General features: G+C 42.0%; 1 protein-coding gene across 4 annotated transcripts in view; it reads right to left on the bottom strand.

Moving 5' to 3' along the window:
- Positions 1 to 21904, bottom strand: part of ANO10 (anoctamin 10) — a 213492-nt gene extending 191588 nt beyond the window's left edge. For all 4 annotated transcript variants that reach the window (XM_027088317.1, XM_027088318.1, XM_027088320.1 and 1 more), the window contains exons 1-4: positions 21773 to 21904; positions 12740 to 12892; positions 5507 to 5704; positions 4229 to 4363 (exon numbers count right to left, since the gene is read on the bottom strand). In XM_027088317.1, coding sequence (XP_026944118.1) covers positions 4229 to 4363; positions 5507 to 5704; positions 12740 to 12878 — 472 coding nt within the window. In that variant the 5' untranslated portion in view covers positions 12879 to 12892; positions 21773 to 21904. The remainder of the gene's footprint in view (positions 1 to 4228; positions 4364 to 5506; positions 5705 to 12739; positions 12893 to 21772) is intronic.
- Between the last annotated feature and the right edge of the window lie 546 nt (positions 21905 to 22450).

Here is a 22450-nt window from a genome sequence, read left to right as displayed (position 1 = left end):
GAACATATGTCCAAAAACAACCTGCTACAGAATAATTAATATCAAGACATATGCAGATAACTGGAAATGCAGACAAACAGGAATGATGAGTACCTGCACTCAGATTTCCAGACACCTCCTAAAAGCCATACAGGTCAACAAGGAAAGCAAGCAAAAGCATTCATAATACATGTCTACAGTAGAACTCAGAGACAGGGGAGACTACAAAATGCAGTCTACATGTAAGCCAGGCAGTAAAGAACCAACACACTCTTAGTTCCCGAGTGTACGTGGGACATTTTCCAAGACAGACCGTATGTTAGGTCATAAATTAAGCCTCACAGGTTTAAAAAGATATAAATCATAATAAATCATCCACATAAATCCATCATCCATCATAAATCATCCACAACGGGATGAAGTTAGAAATCAGTAACAGAAGGAAAACTGGGGAATTCACAAATGTGTGGAAATTAAACAACACATTCTTAAACAACCAGTGGGTCAAGGAAGAAACCACAGGGGAAGTTAGAAAATACTTAGAAATGAATGAAAACAAAACACAGCATACCAGAACTTATGGGACACAGAGAAAGCAAGGTTAAGGGGGGAATTGATAGCTATACATGCTTATATTTAAAAACGAGAAAGAGGGCTTCCCTGGTGGCGCAGTGGTTGAGAGTCCGCCTGCCGATGCAGGGGACACGGGTTCGTGCCCCGGTCCGGGAAGATCCCACATGCCGCGGAGCGGCTGGGCCCGTGAGCCATGGCCGCTGAGCCTGCACGTCCGGAGCCTGTGCTCCGCAACGGGAGAGGCTACAACAGTGAGAGGCCCACGTACCGCAAAAAAAAAAAAAAAAAAAAAAAAAAAACGAGAAAGACCTCAAAGAACAACCTAACTTTACTATTAAGGAACTCGAAAAAGAAGAACAATCTAAACCCAAAGCTAGCAGAAGGAAGAAAATAAAAAAGATTGGAGCAGATATAAACAAAATAGAGAATATAAAAATAGAGAAAATTAAAGAAAACTAAAGTTGGTTCTTTGAAAAGATCAACAAAATTGACAAATCTGGGGGCTTCCTTGGTGGCACAGTGGTTAAGAATCCACCTGCCAATGCAGAGGACACGGGTTCAATCCCTGGCCCGGGAAGGTCCCACATGCTGTGGAGTAGCTGGGTCCGTGCGCCACAACTACTGAGCCTGCGCTCTGGAGCCCGCGAGCCACAGCTGCTGAGCCCGCGCACCACAACTGCTAAAGCCCATGTGCCTGGAGCCCGAGCTCTGCAGCAGGAGAGGCCGTGACAATGATAGTTCCGCACACCACAGCGGGGAGTAGCCCATGCTCACCGCAACTAGAGAAAGCCCACGCACAGCAACAAAGACCCAACACAGCCAAAAAAAAAAATTGACAAATCTTTAACTAGATGAACTGAGAAAAAAAGACGGAAGACATAAATTACTATGATCAGAAATGAAAATGGGGACATTACTACTGATTCTAAAGAAATAAAAAGGATTGTAAGCATGTACTATGAACACTTGTATACCAACAAACTGGATAGCCTAGATGAAATGGACAAATTCCTAGAAACACAAAACCTACCAAAACTAAAACAGGAAGGGAGAGAAAATGTGAATAGAACAGACCTATAAGTATTAAGGAGACTGAATCAGTAACTAAAAATCTCCTGATAAAGAGAAACCCTGAACCTGATACCCTCGCTGGTGAATTTTACCAATATTTAAAGGAAAACTAATACCAATTCTTCTCAAACTTTCCCCAAAAATTTAAGAGGAAGGAACACTATTAACTCACTCTATGAGGCCAGCATTATCCTGATACAAAGTCAGACAAAAACACTACAAGAAGGGAAAACTACAGACCAATAGCCCTCATGAACACTGATGGAAAAATACTCAACGCTAGCAAGCTCAATTCAGCAGCATGTTAAAAGAATTATACACCATGACAAGTGCAATTTATTTCTAGAATGCAAGGATGGTTCAACATACTAAAAACAATCTGTGTAATATACTACATTAACAGAATGAAGGGGGGGGAAACCCACATGATCATTTCAATTGAGGCAGAAAAAGCATCTAACAAAATCCAACACTCTTTCATGATAAAAAAAAACCACTCAATAAATGAGGTATAGAGTGTAACTACCTCAACATAATAAAATCCATCTATGAAAAGCCCACAGCAAACATCATATTGAATGGTGGAAGAATGAAAGCTTTTTCTCTAAGATCAGAAATAAGACAGAGACGCCCACTGTCATCTCTTCTATTTAACATACTATTGGAAGTTCTAGCCTGAGCAATTAGGCAAGAAAAAGAAACAAAAAGCATCCAAACTGGAAAGGAAGAAGTAAAATTATCCCTGTTCACAGATGATATCATCTTATATGTAGAAAACGCTAAAATTTCCACAGAAATACTGTCAAAGCTAATAAATGAAGTCAGCAAAGTAGCAGGATACAAGGTCAACACAGAAAAATCAGTTGCATCTCTATACACTAACAATGAACTATCTGGAAAGGTAATTATGAAAAAAATTCCATTTCTAATAGCATCACAAAGAATAAAATACTTAGGAATTAACTATGGAGGTAAAAGACTTTTACAATAAAAACTATAAAACAATTCTAAAAGAAACTAAAGAAAACATAAAGTAATTGAAACACATCCCACATACTCGGGACTTAATCTTGTTAAGATGTCAATACTATCCAAAGCAATCTACAGATTCAATGCAATCCCTATTAAAATCCCAATGATGTCTTTTGCAAAAATAGAAAAACCCATCCTAAAATTCATATGGAATTTCATGGAACCTCAAATAGCCAAAACAATCTCGAAAAAGAAACACAAAACTTCCTGATATCAAAACTTAGGCGAGAAGGGACAGTGATTGTTTAATGGGTACAGAGTTTCAGTTTTACAAGATGGAAAGAGCTATGGAGATGGATGGTGATGATGGTTGTAAAACTTTATGAATGTATTTAATACCACTGAACTGTACACTTAAAAATCATATATAGGGACTTCCCTGGTGGCGCAGTGGTTAAGAATCTGCCTGCCAATGCAGGGGACACGGGTTTGAGCCCTGGTCCGGGAAGATCCCACATGCCACGGAGCAGCTAAGCCTGTGCACCACAACTACTGAGCCTGCACTCTAGAGCCCATGAGCCACAACTACTGAGCCCGTGTGCCACAACTACTGAAGCCCACATGCCTAGAGCCCGTGCTCTGCAACAAGAGAAGCCACCGCAATGAAGAGCAGCCCCCGCTCACCACAACTAGAGAAAGCCCGCGTGCAGCAACGAAGACCCAACGCAGCCAAAAATAAATAAATAAATTTATTTTAAAAAATCATATATAACATGTTATATGTATTTCATCACAATAGAAAAAAAGAGAGACTTAAGAGATATAATAACCAAACCAAATGGGTGATGTATGATTGGATCTTGGTTTCAACAAACCAGATCTAAAATATATTTGGTGACAAGTGAGAAATTTTGAATATGGGCTGACTCTTGGACATCCGTCCTCCTGGATGACACTGACTATTGGAAGGAAACCAGACTAGGGGACACAGAAACCTCTATGTTTAAAGAATATTTTAGGCAGCAAAAATGCTCTGGGCCTTGCCATTATCCGGGTTTGAGGCAAATCTGGAATTACACATTGTAGTAAATACTTTCAGTCTGCAAATTCAAATGGAATTACACAAAATCAGAAAGTTACAAACTGCTAATTTGCATTCAGCTATTATGTCACACTGCGAATCTTCTTAAGCCTTTCTATGTTTGTACGTGTTCATACCCAGTGGGATGAGAGGAGATGGGAAGAGAGCTTCAGGAAAAGACCGTGTCTCTGTTTTTTATTCCTCCACAGATTTTCATTATACTACAAGGTTTGGGTATAAGGTAAGCTTTGCTAATTTTAACTGAGTAATATGCAAATATGTTCACGCTGAATTTTAAGCTTACTGAATGCTGTGAGACCTTGTAAATAAGAAGCAGAGAACCATAAAGAACAAATAAATTGATCTAAAGATGCAATACAATTAAGGTCTAAAGGCAAAAGATACGACTATGAAAAATAAGTTACTGTAAAGTTGCGTAAGCTCTTCAGTAAGAAGGGAAAAAAGCCTCTGTAATTTGTTATTTATGTCTACTAAGCAAAAATAATTGCATTAGAATGTATATTCATGAAGCCGGTTGATACAATGACTTACATAATGATTTTCCTGGGTACAACTTTGCCTGGGGGTAACCAGGGATCATTTTTTCATCTCTGGCTCTAAGACTTTCAAGTTCATGTTTGATAATGAATTGACGTTCTGCCATGGTGAGGAAATCATCATTATCATCTAAAATAAAATAAAGATTAACAGTTATTTTCTCAGTAATAGCCAAAATAAAATTAATAATATTCAAATAACCTGGGATTATGAAATAATGATATAGACAATGAATAATAAACATGAGTAAGCAAAGTATAAAACTGACAAATTAAATAGAACATAAAGCCCCTTAGATATTTTATAAGAATGAAAATATTCTGTAATGCCTTCATATAATATATAATTCTTTAATTATTATACTAATCATTCTATAATATGGTACAAACATCCAAATGGCAGACACTTGCTTGATCTCATTTAATACCAATGAGCTGAAGGCAATAGATTCTTTAATTCTAACAGTATTTTTAACTAGGGATGCAACTGAAGTTTGCCTACATGGCAAATTCTCCTCCTTCAAACTCTCAAGCCCAGGCCATTCCCTTCTGCAGTTTAACATCCCTCCCATAAATGAGGGAGAAGAAAGTCTGATAAGAAAATAGTGTTGTTTCTTGACAGGCGAATCCTCTCAAATGAGGCGAATTTCACCTTGATCATTTATTTACTAATATATAAAAATCCAGAGTGAGTGAGTCTGAAGAAGTCGAAATCACATCTTCTAACTCTGAAAGCCCTGAAAGGGACCGGTTTGGTTCTGAAAGCAAACTCCCACTCTGATAACATAGCCACCCTGGCCTTCTCAGTTCTTTCCAGAAACCATTCTATTCTGGAACCTCCTTTGAAGCCAGAACAGAATCAGAATAGGGGATTATAGGACACTGGAATACTACTCTGTTTCTTATTTGTATCAATCCAGTGAACATTCACCATGCTATGAAGTAGAATAATATAAGTTACATGTGTCATCCTAGTTTATGTTCAACTATTCTAGGGGTTACAAAGTAAATCTGAAACCCCAAATCTTACCCCATCTGCTTTGATAAATAAAATTCTACTGGAACACAGCCTTACCCATTCACTTCTTATGGTTGAAGGCTGCTTTTGCTCTGCAATGGCAGTGTTGAATAACTGCGACAGATCATATCGTACACACAGCCTAAAATATTTACTATCAGGCCCTTTACGGAAAAAGTTTGCTGACCCCTGACCTATTCATCAAAAACTTCTTTTTGATAAATTGATTCTGGTAGAAGCAATCTTGGAACTCACCATCAAAACCTTTGAAGTTGTGCCGGGTTCCATACATGAAGGCTCTCATGGTGTTATCACTGCACTCTTTCACCAATCCCACTGCTTCTGCCCCCAGTAACAATCTAATCCTGGAGGCACCGACAAGATATAAGTTCTGATTTTCTAGTGTTTCTTTCTCATATTTATTTAACAACGGTCTAAACAACAGCTGAGCACCTTCAGAAACAAAAGATAAGCACAATCTTAGACAGAGATAAACATAAAAGTTTCAAAAATGAAAGCCTTCTAAATAAATATTATGTTCCTAGTTTGGTAGAAGGCAAATAAATTATGTTAACAATTTAAATCCATCTTCCAAATAAATAAGAAATGTAAGTAAGCTGGGGATGGTAGTTCTTTATAGCTTTTGGAAATAAACGCCAAAATTGGAAAATGGAATAATAAGTGGCTTGCCAGTTACTCAAATTAGAATATGAGACAAGAATCGAATATTTATTAGCTCTCAGTAAAAATATGGAGCAAAAGGATACAGTTTAGTATAAAAATAAAATACCAAAATTTAAGAAAATTAATTTGAAATAAAATATCCCAATAAAAATGCTGCAAACGTAACACAATTACATCGGACTACAACAGATTTTGTGAACGTTAAATACTAAATAATAAAGAGCAAAATAATTTCTCAATGATTTTTCCCATAAGTACATGCAATTACGTTTAAAGGTATTTTTCTTAAACAGATTCACAAAATGTTAAGAGTAGATATTGTGATTTGATACTGTATATGGAATTATTTCACTTAAAATATTATGGAGAAAAAGGAATTTTTTTCCTTATTTTTAATTTCTACCTACATCAAGCTTTTTTTTTTTTTTTTTTCGGTACGCGGGCCTCTCACTGTTGTGGCCTCTCCCGCTGCGGAGCACAGGCTCCGGATGCGCAGGCTCAGCGGCCATGGCTCACGGGCCCAGACGCTCCGCGGCATGTGGGATCTTCCCGGACCGAGGCACAAACCCGTGTCCCCTGCATCGGCAGGCGGACTCTCAACCACTGCGCCACCAGGGAAGCCCTACATCAAACTTTTTAAGGTACATTTATTTCTTTACTGTTTGTCCTCTCTAGAGGATTGACAGGAATTATAAACTACTACTCATGGTAACAGGATAATAGCAAAATTTATATTTCACTTACCCAAAGGATTAACAGATTAACGTACTATGGCACTATTATTTAGGTAATTTACAACAGAGGTACTAAAGACTTTAATAAAAAAATCAATAAAAGATATAAATAAAATACAATAAAAGATATCTATATATAAGATATATTCAATTTAAAGAAAACACAAATGTCTCTTAAATATAAAATCCTTAATGTCATTCATATTAAGATAAATGCAATGTGCGTGTTTAAGGAGAGAGAAAAACACTTGTATGATTCTTCTCTTCCATGGATAGGGCATTAGCCTAGTGTTCTTGAGAAGCAGCATTTTGGAAATGCACACGGTTAAGAATTTTAACTCCACGTTCTCTGAAAGTGAGTCCTGCTAATTTGGCTGCTATTAAGGGCTAGTGCTTTGGACTTTGGTTGTATTTTATATACGAATTGCAAACCTATCTGTAAGTTATCACATTGATTTGTATGTATGTTTTCTATTTTCCCTTCTAAAGTTCCACTCTTTTTAAATGTTACCACAATAGTGTTGCCCAAAGCATATTCGATGGCCCATACTAGATGCTGCATGGGAAAAGGGGATCTGTGATTAAATACCATCAAAAAATTGGGTTAAACGAAGTTGAACAGATTTCTTTACTGTGAAATTACTCAAAACATATTTTATGTTTATTTGCATTTTAAGTCTCCAAGAGTAGGGCATTATGTGCAGTCTTTTTGACCTAAGAAATCTGTCCTTTGTTCCCGTAACAGAATTTCTTCAAGTGTCACTGTCCATGAGTCACCTCTTCAGAAAATGTTGCTATAAAACAAAAGTCAGCTGAATAAATCCATTTGGGTGCTCTGTTTAATTAAAAAACAAAAAAAACCCCAACACCAATATGCTACTTTGCACTTTTCACACTGCAAAAATCAAAAGTAGGGTTAAAAACTAGGTTGGTGGGTATGGTAGCCATGGAAGTGCCCTGCTCCACCCAGATCTCCCATCAAAAGAATCTGCTGTGAGAAGCAGAGTTGACTGCAGCCTCCTGCTGCCCCTTTGGCCACAGCACCCTCACACCTAGACCATGCTCCCCTAGCTGCTCCCAGCCACAGGCTGAACACGCAGGGGACACTGGAATGAGGCCATTTCTGCTCAACATGCGTTTCCTTTAAAGGGCAACGTTGGGCCTGGCTCATACGTTCTCAGAACCGTGCTGCAGTCGGAGGCTCTTCCTATACAAGCCTCCTTCTTCCCTCTCTCCTTTCTGAAGTGTTAGACCTACACGAAAGTCTGAAGGCTCTCAATGTCTAAGCCTGCTGCTTCTCCCTTTATCTTTCTACAGATGTTCCCCTCAACAAACCTCCTATGCATTAAATCCCATTTGGTGGGCTTCCCTCGTGGTGCAGTGGATAAGAATCCGCCTGCCAATGCAGGGAACACAGGTTCAATCCCTGGTCTGGGAAGATCCCACATGCCGCGGAGGAACTAAGCCTGTGCGCCACAACTACTGAGCCTGTGCTCTAGAGCCCTCGAGCCACAACTACTGATACCCCTGCGCCTGGAGGCTGTGCTCCGCAACAAGAGAAGCCACCGCAATGAGAAGCCCGCGCACCGCAACGAAGAGTAGCCCACGCTCGCCGCAACTAGAGAAAGCCTGCGTGCAGCAACGAAGACCCAACACAGCCAAAAATAAATAAATAAAATTTAAAAAAATTTTTTTAATAAAATAATCCCGTTTGGCATCTCTTGCTTGGACGACGCAAACTGACACGGAGTGAGAGGGGAAAGGCACTCTGAGACATCACTAGGGGAGTATCAAAGGGTATAACCTTCACAGAGAAACATTTGTCAACACCTTGTTCTGAAGAATAGTCCCCATCCCCCCCACCGGCACCCCGCCCACCAAGGCAATGACTTTCAACTTGTTCAGGTGATTCCTTTGTGATTTCTTTTGTCACCAAACAACATACTTTAGCTAAAGAGATTTAGCTCTCTTTCCAACCCACCTTCACCATTTCCACCCACCCTTTCCATCACCCCATTCTCACAATATCGTCATATCATCCTTCTCATCCCATCAACAGTATTTTCATTACTATGACTACATACGTTACAGTTGCGCCTTACAACACGCTATGATTTTCCTTCCCTACAACTTACCGTTTTCCCCAAAATTGGTATCTTATCATATGCTTGGTTTCTTATGCACTTACTGCTAATTCAATCCCCCAAGCTCTGCCAATTATTTAAGTCTTCCCTCAATACACTGCCAAGAGAGATAGCTGTTAACATTATCTTCTTAGAGAAATCTCTCTTCACTCCGCCCTCACACCTTGTTGACAGCTGGGTGGGTTCAGAATTCTGGACTGAAATCATTTTCCTTCAGAAATGAAGATATTATACCACTGCCTTCTAGCTTCCAGTGTTTCTAACCTACTCTATTTTTTCTGGAAGTATGTAGTATCTTCCCTGTCCTCAGGGTTCTGAAACCTTCCAGTGATATGCCATTTTCAGCCACAGTGCTGGGCATTGCATGGGCCCTTTCAGTCTGAAAAAGCACACATCAGCCCTGAGTTTCTCTTTGATGATTTATTCCTCTCCTTTTTCTCTCTTCCCTTTTTAGAACTTTTATTCAGAGGTATACCTCCTGGACTAGTCCTCTAATTTCCCTGTTTTTTTTCTCTTAGATTTTCCAATTCTTTACCTTTTTGCTCTACTTTCTGGGAGGTTCTGTCAAAATTGTCTTCTAACCCTTTTACTGAGTTTTTAAATTTTGCTCTCATACTTTCATTTTATGAGCTGCTTTTTTTCCTAAATGATTATTTTACAATATCCTACTCTTGATGTGTAGGTGGTTTCTCTTCTCATAACGCTGAGAATTGAGTTTTTAATTCTCTTTTCGTTTTCTCCTACATGGTTTTATTTTTTTAGCTTTCTTTCTTTCTTTCTTTCTTTTTTAGCTTTAGCTTTCTCTTTCACGTTAGGGATTTTCCTCAGATGTTTGGTGATCTTTTGTTATAAGCTCATGTTTAAGAAAGCAGTTCTAAGAAGTGGAACAGAAGTTCTGAAGGTTTAGATGGAACTCATCAAAGATGGCCTCTGGGGCTTCCCTGGTGGCGCAGTGGTTGGGAATCCGCCTGCCAATGCAGGGCACACGGGGTCATAGCCCTGGTCCGGGAGAATCCCACATGCCGCGGAGCATGCGCTCTAGAGCCCGCGCTCTAGAGCCCACGGAGCATAAGCCCGTGCGCCTGCGCTCTAGAGCCCGCGGGCACATCTACTGAAGCCCGTGTGCACCTCAACGAGGGGTGGCCCCCGCTCTCCGCAGCTAGAGAAAGCCCGCACGCCCAGCAATGAAGACCCAACGCAGCCAAAAATAAAAAAATAAAATAAATAAATTTATTTTTAAAAATGGCCCTTAATGCAAGGTAGTCTGGCCGGGTTACTTTCCATGGGCAACTCGATTTCTGCACCTTTGTCTTGAGTTGCTCAGATTCCTCAAGGAAACATTATTCAAATCTCCTTCCGAGATGATTACATTGTGGAAACTTAATTAGGTATGAGACTGGTGGGATGGAGGACAGGGGTAACGAGATTCAATTAATTATCTCTTTTTCAGTACAGAATCTGTTACCAACTGTACATAAAGGCCCCATGCCAAAATCCATGCATCTGACCCTCTCCAGAGAATAACAGAGACTTCTGCTGGGGTGCTAGAATACAGAAGGGACCTAGGGATCAGACTATTTCTTAAACAGATCTCAAACAATTCTTTTTTTTTTTTTTCTTGGTACCATTTTTATTTCTACCTCTATAGGCCCCTAATGTCTCTAATTCCTGAGTCTTTAGGAATATTTTGCAGTGTAAACCAAACTGCATCTCAGTTTTCTCCCCTGCCAGCTCGAGCTCTGGATTTCTCAACTCTGAGAAGTTACTCGCTACTCATCACCTGTTTACTAGCTTCTAGAATGGTGCTGCTGTTATATCTTCTCCTTTCTTGTCAATGTGGACTTAGGTCTTTTTTAAAAGATCCTTTTATTGTCATTTTAATAGGAGTTTGTAAGAGAATAAAAGTAAATATGAGTGTTAAATCCAATACCTTTACCTGAAAGATCCAGAATACTTTTTTGCAATGTTCTTTTATGACTGCCCCAGCATTGTAGAAGGATGCCATCCCGTCCCCATCCTCATGTGTCCTTGCTGAAGCCATACAAAGAGCAGAGAAGACGACTGGGAATACACTGGGCTCTCTCACTCTAAGACACTACAAATGTTCTTACACCACAGGGATTTTATTTTTTATTTATTTTTAAAATTTATTTATTTATTTTTGGCTGCGTTGGGTCTTCGTTGCTGCGTGCGGGCTTTCTCTAGTTGCAGCGAGTCGGGGCTACTCTTCGTTGTGGTGCGTGGGCTTCTCATTGTGATGGCTTCTCTTGTTTCGGAGCATGGGCTCTAGGTGCACGGGCTCAGTAGTTGTGGCTTGAGGGCTCTAGAGTGCAGGCTTAGTAGTTGTGGCACACAGGCTTAGTTGCTCCAAGGCATGTGGCATCTTCCCGGACCAGGGCTTGAACCCGTGTCCCCTGCATTGGCAGGCAGATTCTTAACCACTGCGCCACCAGGGAAGTCCAACCACAGGGATTTTAAAGAAAAGACTCCAGTCCAGTGAAATACCTCAGACTTCAGCAAGCAAGTATTCTTCTTTTTAAAGGTTTTTTTTTTTTGGTTCAATTGTTCGAAAAAAATTAAAAATTCCACTTTGACACAAAGTTTTATTTTTAAGAAGGCATTTCCATTTACAGTCAAAATCGTTTTTTAAAAGAGTCTTATTTACATTTTGTCCAGTGTTTCGAGACTTAGTGAAGTTTTAGGGGTTGTTTTGTGTAGTTTTATGAAGTGTCTGCTCATGTAAAACTCCCTCCACCCTCTTACCCAGATCTAGCCCCCTTTCTGTGCCCTACAGGAGAGGGCTAACCTTCGGCTTCTTCTATAAAGTCATCCCTTACCACCCCAAAAAGCATCACCAAGTGTCACCTCGTCCTTCCCTTTACTTTCTTTTTTTTAAAATTATACATCCTTATTTTCCTCTTAATATCTGTAGAAACTGTAGTAATGTTACATACCTCATTCTTCCTATTGGTAATTATCATCTCTCTTTTTTTAAAAAAAAATATTTATTTATTTTTGGCTGTGTTGGGTCTTAGCTGCAGCACATGGGATCTTTTGTTGCAGCGCGCGAGCTTCTCTCTAGTTGTGGCATGCAGGCTTGGTAGTTGCAGCACACAGGCTCTCTAGTTGTGGCACACAGGCTCCAGAGCGCATGGGCTCTCCAGTTGTAGCGCACGGGCTCCAGAGCACGTGGGCTCTGTAGTTGTTGCGCATGGCCTCCAGAGTATGTGGGCTCTCTAGTTGCAGCATGTGGGCTCACTTGTTGTGGCATGTGGGCTCAGTAGTTGCGGCGCGCAGGCGTAGTTGCGGCGCGCAGGCTTAGCTGCCCTGCAGCACGTGGGATCTTAGTTCCCCGACCAGAGATCGAACCCGCGTCCCCTGCATTGGAAGGTGGATTCTCAAACACTGGACCACCAGGGAAGACCCCCTTTACTTTCACAGCAAGTATACATAACGATTTTTTTAAGTATCATGCAGTATTTTGTAAGAGCTTTTTCCTTAGACTTTTTTCCTGTTCCCTCAATTTCCTGGAACTAGCGTTCAGTCTCTTTACCCTGACAGTAACATCCTTGCCGGCAGAAGTGTATTTCTCTCTCCCTTAGCACCATAACCAACACAGAAATAATACTCAAAGATATTCATTCATTTGACAAATATTTATTAAGCACCTACTATGCACCAGGCACTGTACATAGGCACAGAGTTTATAGCTGTGAACAAAACCACTCACGTTGCTTACGGTCTAAGAGAGACTTACAATCTAATGTTGATTTAAGACCTCCTTTCAAGTCCTAGATAAATAATAAAGAGCAAAGAAATGAACATTAATTTTAAAAATATATCAATTAAAAAACTGTGAAACACATTTGAAAATACAGTTTTACTCACTGGCATGACTAAATCTGAGTGATATTTATTTTACTCACCTCCATCTTTCTTTCTACTGATAATTCTGTTCTTCAGCCATTCTTTGGTTTCTTCCTTGACATCCTGAGCAAGTTCTATGACAACCAGAGGCGTGAAAGAGCTCTCATGAGTATCCAGAGCTGACAAGGTCACTTTCATCTTTGACAAACTTGCTGAAAATAAAAAGCAAAGATGGGCTATAATGGGAAAAATAAATATAGACTGTATTTGTATTTTCTCTTAATTAAACCTAATTCTGGCTTCCTGGACAGAAGAAAATTTCTCACGAGCCAGATGGGTTACATGACAGGCTCACCAAATGGCTCACAGCACCTGTGCGAGCCAGGCCCTATACAAAAACGAGGGAAACACCACTCGTATCCGTAAGCAGCTCAGAATAAGGCAGAGGGTACATTCAGGTAAGTGAAGGATAACAGTGTAAAATGTGTTCACACAAGAGGACTAAGAAAGTATTTACAAAGGGTGTGACCTGAACAGGATTTAGAAGAATGAATAGGAGTTTGCCAGATCGACAATGGATGGCATTCTAGGCAGAGGAAACAGTGTTCCCCTACAAAACAATGATGAAAAATAGCCAAGATGGGGCTTCCCAGGTGGCACAGTGGTTGAGAGTCCGCCTGCTGATGTAGGGGACACGGGTTCGTGCCCCGGTCTGGGAAGATCCCACATGCCGCGGAGAGGCTAGGCCTGTGAGCCATGGTCGCTGAGCCTGCTGTCTGGAGCCTGTGCTCTGCAATGGGAGAGGCCACAACAGTGAGAGGCCCGCGTACCGCAAAAAAAAAAAAAAAAAAATAGCCAAGAGACTCAGAAAAATACAAGTGAGTAGGTACAGCTGGAGCGTTAACTATGAGTTAGAGGAAGGGAGGATGGGAGCTGGTATCTAATGAAGGCCCCTGATTATTACAAACTAACTGGGCCTTGTCCAACAAACAATGGGAATCACCAATTCATCATGGGCAGGGAATTGACACAGCCCAATTTCATGTTTTTGTATGGAGTTGATGTCCCCAGCATCAGCTTCCCTTCCCAGTGTCCCTAACTTTCTCAGGGATGTCATCTTTATCTCTGTCACCAAGCTGGGAAGATAATGGAGTCAACCTGGAAACCCACAAATGGCATCGGTCACTGAGGCCTGATGGCCTCCCTCGAAAATGTTTCTCACGTGGACCTCTCTAACTCCATGATTCTCAACAGGGGCAATTTTCAGACTTTAGACTCATTTACTCTAACTTTGTGCTTAATGTAAGTTTTAATGACTCCAAAGTCGAAGTGCAAAGCAATTCTTGGGAACAATCACAAAAGGAATGACCAACAACACAGAACATCTTTCCTTTCTCTGGGGGAAATCACAATCTTTCAGCGAGCTGATCAAACAGATCCAGCTTGTCTGGCCTGGACTGATAAGGCTTGTTTTTCTCTAACAGAGTACAAGTTTTGTTTGGGGCAATACTGGTGTTATAAATCAATGCTGGATTCAAATAATAACTACAAATACATCAGGAATGCTATTTCAAGGTATCAGCCCAATCAAACTCCCCAGGCTAGGATCTACGAGGGAAGCCAGGTCAAAACAGGACCAACTACAATGAGGTATCACCTCACACTGGTCAAAATGGCCATCATCAAAAAATCTACAAACAATAAATGCTGGAGAGGGTGTGGAGAAAAGGGAACCCTCTTGCACTGCTGGTGGGAATGTAAATTGATACAGCCACTATGGAGAACAGTACGGAGGTTCCTTAAAAAACTAAAAATAGAACTACCATATGACCCAGCAATCCCACTACCGTGCATACACCTGAGAAAACCATAAATCAAAAAGAGTCACGTGGCATGGACATATATACACTACCAAATGTAAAATAGATAGCTAGTGGGAAGCAGCCGCATAGCACAGGGAGATCAGCTCGGTGCTTTTTGACCACCTAGAGGGGTGGGATAGGGAGGGTGGGAGGGAGGGAGACGAAAGAGGGAAGAGATATGGGAACATATGTATATGTATAACTGATTCACTTTGTTATAAAGCAGAAACTAACACACCATTGTAAAGCAATTATACTCCAATAAAGAATTAAAAAAAAAAGAGTCATGTACTACAATGTTCATTGCAGCACTATGTACAATAGTCAGGACATGGAAGCAACCTAAGTGTCCATCGACAGATGAATGGATAAAGATGTGACACATATATACAATGGAATATTACTCAGCCATAAAAAAAAGAAATTGAGTTATTTGTAGTGAGGTGGATGGACCTAGAGTCTGTCATACAGAGTGAAGTAAGTCAGAAAGAGAAAAACAAATACCGTACGCTAACACATATATATGGAATCTAAAAAAAAAAAAGGTTCTGATGAACCTAGGGGTAGGGCAGGAATAAAGACGCAGACTTAGAGAATGGACTTGAGGACACGGGGAGGGGGGAGGGGAAGCTGGGACGAAGTGAGAGAGCGGCATGGACATATGTACACTACCAAATGTAAAATAGATAGCTAGTGGGAAGCAGCTGCATGGCACAGGGAGATCAGCTCGGCGCTTTGTGACTGCCTAGAGGGGTGGGATGGGGAGGGTGCGAGAGAGGTGCAAGAGGGAGGGGATATGGGGACATATGTATGTATATGGCTGATTCACTTTGTTATGCAGCAGAAACTAACAACATTGTAAAGCAATTATACTCCAATAAAGATGTTAAAAAAAAAATAGGACTGAGTTCTCACCTCCAAATAGCTAATGATATAATCAGGAATTATAAAGAAGGAAAGAATGGTAACAGATAGCCATTAAAGCTATGGGAACTCAGAACACTTCATGTGCAAAAGTTATCAATGAAGCTTGAGAGTAAAGGCCCAACCAGAGCAGAGTGGTAACATGTTTGTAAGCTACCACCATTTGAGAAAGTATGCTGCCGTTTACATCTAACCTGACAGCCAGTAAGGAGTCACTGGGGGTTTCTGAGCAGAGGATTGGCTATGTGTCTGAGTGACACAAATCTCAACAGGTAAGTTTAGGGGGTGTTCTTCATGGTATTCTTTCAACTCCCCTGAACTTCTGAAATTTTTCATAACAAAAAGTTGGGGGGAGGCTTCCCTGGTGGTGCAGTGGTTAAGGATCCGCCTGCCAATGCAGGGGACACGGGTTCGAGCCCTGGTCTGGGACGATCTCACATGCCGTGAAGAAACTGAGCCCGTGTGCCACAACTACTGAGCCTGCACACTACAACTACTGAAGCCCGCATACCTAAAGCCCGTGCTCCGTGACAAGGGAAGCCACCGCAATGAGAAGCCTGCACAACGCAACGAAGAGTAGCCCCCGCTCGCCGCAACTAGAGAAAGCCTGCGTGCAGCAGCAAAGACCCAAAGCAGCCAAAAATAAATTAATTTAATAAACTAATTAAAAAAAAAAGTTGGGGAAAAATGTTAATCTTCCAGTAGACTACAGAGGCTTACCATCATCTTTTACGTGGAAATATCAAATACAACAAACATTAATCATGTGCTTATTGTGAGCCAGGCCATGACGGAGTCTGAAGATACAAAAGTAAATAAGGTCTACATCTTACTTTTGAGAAGCAGGTGTGCATCAAATCATTCTAACACAGGGCTAAGAATAACAGTACAACTGCAGTAACCCGAGGGCTTGGGGCAGCCTGAGAAGGGAGGCTGAGAATGGGACAGGCTGCAATTTGGAAAAGATACCCAGATGATTCCAAGGTTTCTAACCTGGGACATGGGAAGAATGGCTGTGAGTTAGCAAATAGCAAAGATGGAAGGAATGGTGAGGTTAAGGGGACAATACAGGGCTCAGCAGGGCATATGTGCACAGGCATCAAAGGTCAAAGTTTTTTAGCCTTTATGCATTGCCTAATGTGAGTGAGAATTATTCACAATTACCAGGTCATGAAACAATCTTTCTGAGAACGTAAGGCAGGTTTCAGTTCTCAACATGTATATGAGCATTATGTAGAAGCTCACAGTAAATACTTGCTCATTGATTTATTCTTATTTGAGATACTGTATGCCTTTCATTACTCAAAGCATGACCTTACCAAGACTTCCAATATATTACAGACAAAAATATCACAATCTCTGATATACGAAGAGTTCTTATAAATCAATAACAAAAAATACAAAAAACTAAAATCACAAGTCACAAAGAATAAATATACACTTGAAAAGATGTTTAAAGTTACTAAGAAAGAAACGCAAAGTAACAATGAGTTATTTTTCCCTTTTCAGATTTGTTGAAAGATGGACAGAACCCAGGTCTGGCATGGGAGTAGAAAACTGGGCATTTTCATACATTGCTGCCAGATGTTGTGATTTGATACCACCTTCCCAGAAAGCAGAGTAGCAATCTGAAAAACAATATTAAATACTCATACCATTCAACAGAACAATGCTAGTTCTAGGAATTTATACCAAACATATAATAAAATCAAAAATGTACATAAATGTTCATTACAGCTTTCTTTTTTTCTGTCTTTCCTCTCTTTCCTATAAAGTCAAACAACAGGATACTGGCTAAATAAAGTATAACTATACAACAGAACCATTAATACTAGGATACAGATCCAACTAAATTAACATGGAGAATGTTTCATGTATGTTACTTTCATATTATGTTACCTTACCTTCATATAAGGTAAAAATGCAAAGTATGACCCCATTTATGAATATATATCATCCACAGTAATATCAAAATGACAACACTAGCTAACATTTGCTGAGGATTTACTGCATCAAAGCACGGCTACACATTTTTATGTGAATTACCTCAGTCATTTCTCACAGCAACCCCATGAAGAAGGAACTTTAACGTTTCCATCTTACAGATGAGAAAACTGAGGTGAAAGAAGTAAAAAGTAGTCTGTCCACATCATGCAGTCTCAAGCAGGGAAGCTGGGCTTCAAAACCAGGCAGCCTGATGCCAGAGCTCACATCCTTAACCACATTTGTATATACATATGTATTCATCACATGTGATATGAGTGTATTACACACACTTGTGTTAGTCATGGTGTAGGTATGTGTGTCTAATAAAAATTCCATCAGTGATTAGTCAGATATATTTCTCCATCCCCATTTCTAGGTAGTAGGATTTACGATGAGTTTTATTTTCTTCTTTACATTTTTCTTTTTGATTTGAATTTTAGTGAGCAGGTATTTCTTATGATTAGAAAAAAATGGCTTCTATGTTCGTAAAATAGAAGGCTCACATTTTCAACATAAATGTAAAATATACACTGTAGTAGAGACCAAATGATACTTTTAAAATCACCTAATACAAGATAATATTTTGCTTTATTCCTCAGATTAAAAACATACTAACTTTGTATACAAAAAGTCGCCTAGCTTCAAAGATTGTTTAGTTTGGGGTAAAAGTTAATGGCATATAGAATGAAAGGACTCGGGACCTAGGCACGTCCTATCCATGAGACTGGCAAAAGCAGTGCAGAAGTTGGACTAGGAGAGAATTTTAGGGCAGAAGGAGCCTTAGGGGTCCATTAGTCCCAAGACCACACTATTTCATGTTAATAAAACCCAAAGTCACACAACCAGTGTGACAGAGATAAGACTGAAATCCAATGCTCTTTGAATGACACCATACCGTATGCAAAAGACCTTTTTTCCCCGTTTTTTTGAACTTAGCCAATTTAAAGTCTCACCATCAAAAGTAACGCTGGCCTCGCCACAGCTGTGGAGCTGTGTGCTTTCACTTGTTAGAGTCTCACAGACTAACCCCAGTGCCAGCACTGAGCAGTTCAGTGGAGCCTGGTAAGCCTCAACTCCTTCAAGGCTCCAGTATATAAGATGCTCTTGGAAGTTTCAACACTGCTTGTTTTCAGCTGCTTCACACTTGTGCCATCCACTGGGCCACAGGGTACTTACAGGCTGGGTGACCTAAGTGGCAGGAACCTCTCTTACACTGCCCGTGTTCCCGTCCCTGAAACTCTGTGCCCTCCTCCTTCTTGTGTCCTCTGCTCAGGGAATTTCCATCACTATACAGTAACACCTCTGGGGACGCCCTCTCCTTGGGGGATTCCTGCCCCCTCTGTGTTCTGCACGCAACATCACTCTTGCAGTTCACCGACCAGCGCGATCCAGGCCTGCTCCAATCCCACCTCTTCACGTTGGCTAGCCCAACAGCGTGAATACCAAGTGTAAGGTGGGGAAAATAAGAAGCCTCGTGGCAGCGTGGGCTAACCTGAGTTCTGCAATCCACTTTCACTGGAGGGTCTTAACAGAGGCTGGCTGCACCATTACCATGCACACTAGACTAGTACATGGGACCAAAATACCACCTGGGGGGGCATGAGGACTTGAAGCGTGGACACAGCAGAGGGCCTCACGGTTCCTGTTGGGGCTGATCTGAAAACAAGCAATGATTCAACATACAGACTTCCTGGGCACTGGAGGGTAGAATGATTTCTGCTTCCACAGCCAATTTCCCCCTTTTATCCAGACTGTCAGCCAGGCCAGCAGCCAGCAATAACTGTAAAGCACAGAGCAGCTACGTTCCATATGCTCCGCGCACAGGACCAGTAGATAGCCATCTCAAACTCTGCTCTTCTTAATCACGCATTGAACTGCACCCAGGGCTAAAGGAGACCTACAAAGGAACTGGATCCCTGTGGCGCTTACATTAGCTATTGGAATCACCTGCCTATAGTAAGGGTTAAATCCTGACCTTGGTGGTTGAAATGCACATATGAAAAGAAACTCACTGGGAGTTCAAGCACGGAGGGGGGTGGTTCACATTATTTTATCACGGTTCAAAAAAAGAATAAGGGACCCTTTATTCTCTTCCTGAGTTTGGGTAAAGAAAAAACATCAATGGAATTATCATAAATTCAAAGACTAATAAGTAAGTGCATAAGGCTGTGTTTAGGAATCACCTTATTTCAGGCTCAAGGAGAAACACAATCCAAAATGACAAAATTACTCTCAGTCGTAAGGCAGAATAGGAACACAACAGTGAGAGCAAAATGAAGGGCCACACTGATCAAGGAGGAAGATGAGCGGGATTTCCTAGGAGAAAACTTGCAATTTTAATGGCAAGTGCTAGAAGGGACAGGACCCCTCCGGAGGCCCCCTCTAAGGTGTAAGACAACTTAGAGGCAGTTAATTATGAGAGCAATTGTGGGACCGTCCTCCTTGAGACCTAGGGCAGCCGTCTCTCAGAGTCACCTAAGATGAGGGCAGATTTGAGAATGAAACATCAGCCCTGCACACATGCACCCTCACTAAAGAGTTTCTCAGTGACACCCACAATGTAGGGGAGTTGGTGAGGCCCATTCCCTGAGGAACATACCTAGGAACCTCTCGTGGCCTCAGGCCTCCACAGGAAGGTGTAGGAGAGATGAGACACCACACAATGAAGACAGCCTCGCCACAACAGCCCAGGTCCAGGCCTAATTAGATGCTGCACTCATACTCTCTTTCTACACTTGGTACCCCCGACACTGCCAAGATTTTGCTTATTTGAGCTGGAATAATGTCTGAAAACCTAGAGCAACAATGAATCTCCTCCCCAAGCACAGGACCTGGCACACAGCTGAAATGCTAATATGTGATAAAAGAATGAATTCACGTGATGAACATACCACCATTTAAAAAGATGTTTAGGGAGAATTTTTAATGATCCAGGAAAATGCTAAAAATACAAAGGGAAAAAAAGCAAAATACAAAGTAATACAACAATATGACCCCAACTATGTAATATGTACATTTAGATACACAAAAAAATACAAAAAGAATTAAGAAGAATTGCACAAAAATTTTAGGGTTGGTGAAATTACATGGAGTTTTCATTTTCATTCTTATACTTTTCTCTATCTTCCAAGTTCTCTTACAGTGAAAAAAAGTTTCACTGAGTTTGTTTTTTAAGCACACACAGTCTCCAATTTACCAGGACTTTTCTATCCCTTTCCATTAGTTTAAATCTTTTCAATTTCATTCTTCATCTACAATTCTACAATTCTTTCAGCAATAACTGGTCAGAACAGATACGATCTACTTTCCACAGCTAATTTTAAATTGTTTATCATACTCACAGAATGGGCTCTTAGAAAACATCTAGTTCTCTAGCTCGGTGTGACTTTAAAATTCAAAGTAGCCAGATAAGAAAGATTTAAATTTTTTTTAAAAAACCCCACAGGATTAGATATTTTTAAAATTAAAACTCCGCAGGATTTAAGGGAACGTGATACGACTGCTTTTGAGTCTGAATAAAAACCTCAACTCTGAACTTTGTGCGGGACCTCCATACACCGTCTGGGCTGCCGGAATAGGGTTTCACAGAAGACAGCGCCGCACCAACGCTGGCGCCGCCAAGGCTCCAGGGAAATTAGAAGCATTCCATAGGAGAAGCACCCCTTCCAGCCACGTTTCTCAGGTGTCCCAGGCATTGCCCCTGACTTTCATCTAATACTTCAGCTGTACTGTGTGTCCCAGTCGAAAGCCTGGAAACCCGATCACCCCGATGTGAGAGCACAACCCCGCAAGCTCACTAGCGTCACGCCCGTGCCGAGATACCCGAAGCTCCAGGCTCTCCGGACAGTCGGGGAAGCGTGAATCATGGGCCCCCGTGAGCTGGTCCTTCTCTCAAACGCCCTTCACTAGGCTTCGTCGACTCCTCCACCCCCACTCATCTCATTCCCCGTTGCTCTGGAGCCCCCTGACTCGCATCCTGACTCCACCTCGCATCCTGACTCCACCAGCCACCAGATTTCAGCTTCACCACTTTCTTCTATCAACCCTCCACCCTCAGACCAACCTCGGCCCTCTGCAGCTTCCACCTGCGACTGCCACTCCCACCCGAACGTCACCCAACCTCGGCGTCCCTCCCCGTCCTACTTTCCCATTCCCGGGATTGCCAACCCCGGGAGCTACCCCGGAAAGGAAGGGCGGCGGCCGGGAGGAGTCACTGGAAGCGTCGCGCCGCTGCCCGACAGCCCGGACTCAACCACCTGCACTGACCCAGGCTCTGCGCTGCCGAAAGCGAGGGGGTCCGAGGTCCCCTCCCCCACTCACCGGCCGCCACAGCACTCCACGTCTTCGGGGGCGGGCCCGAGAGCCTGCTAGTCCCCCAGGCCGGGCGACCGACTCTCGCCGCGGGAGGCGAGCCGCGGCCTGCCGGGCGGGTACCACCTAGCGCCGGGCGTGCAGGGCGGGGCCGAGACGCGCTCGCACGCAGGCGGGGGCGGGGCCGAGGTGGAGGAGGCGGGGCTTAGGGCTGAGTCACTCCCGGCAGAGACCAGGCTGCTCCAGAGAAGCACTAGACTGGCCTAGTCTGGCTGTCGCCGGGAGTGAGAGCTGAGACTGCTAAGGAAGAGGCGTGCCTTATGGGCTGTCACTCCGCGTGGGGGCGGCACCACGGTGGAGAGGCGGGGCCTCGCGGGGCTGGGCTGTCACTCCGAGAGTATGGAGGGGCGACCTGCAAAGAAATATGTCCATTCACATTTTCCTCTTTTCCGTCTCTTAAGGTCCAGAGTCCAACTTCCTTGTCACTTTCAAATATAAGAACAAGCCTCATTTTAGTTGTAATTCACTTTCAGGCAGTGAAAAACCCAGTTCCAATATATTATCCCCCCGCCCACCTCGGGATCTGTGCCCTGGGAATGTGTTCCCAGTGCCTTGCAAGCTCTTCGTTAATTAAGGAGATGATTTATTTCCTTCCTTCCCTCACGGGAAGCGGGAACCGAATCTCAC

This window comes from Aethalodelphis obliquidens, unplaced genomic scaffold (genome assembly GCF_003676395.1).
Source record: "Aethalodelphis obliquidens isolate GAN/ISIS:26980383/991018 unplaced genomic scaffold, ASM367639v1 scaffold62, whole genome shotgun sequence".
Classification (NCBI taxonomy): Eukaryota; Metazoa; Chordata; class Mammalia; order Artiodactyla; family Delphinidae; genus Aethalodelphis; species Aethalodelphis obliquidens.
The sequence above is the reverse complement of the archived record's forward strand: the minus strand, read 5'-3'. Positions and strand labels throughout refer to the sequence as shown.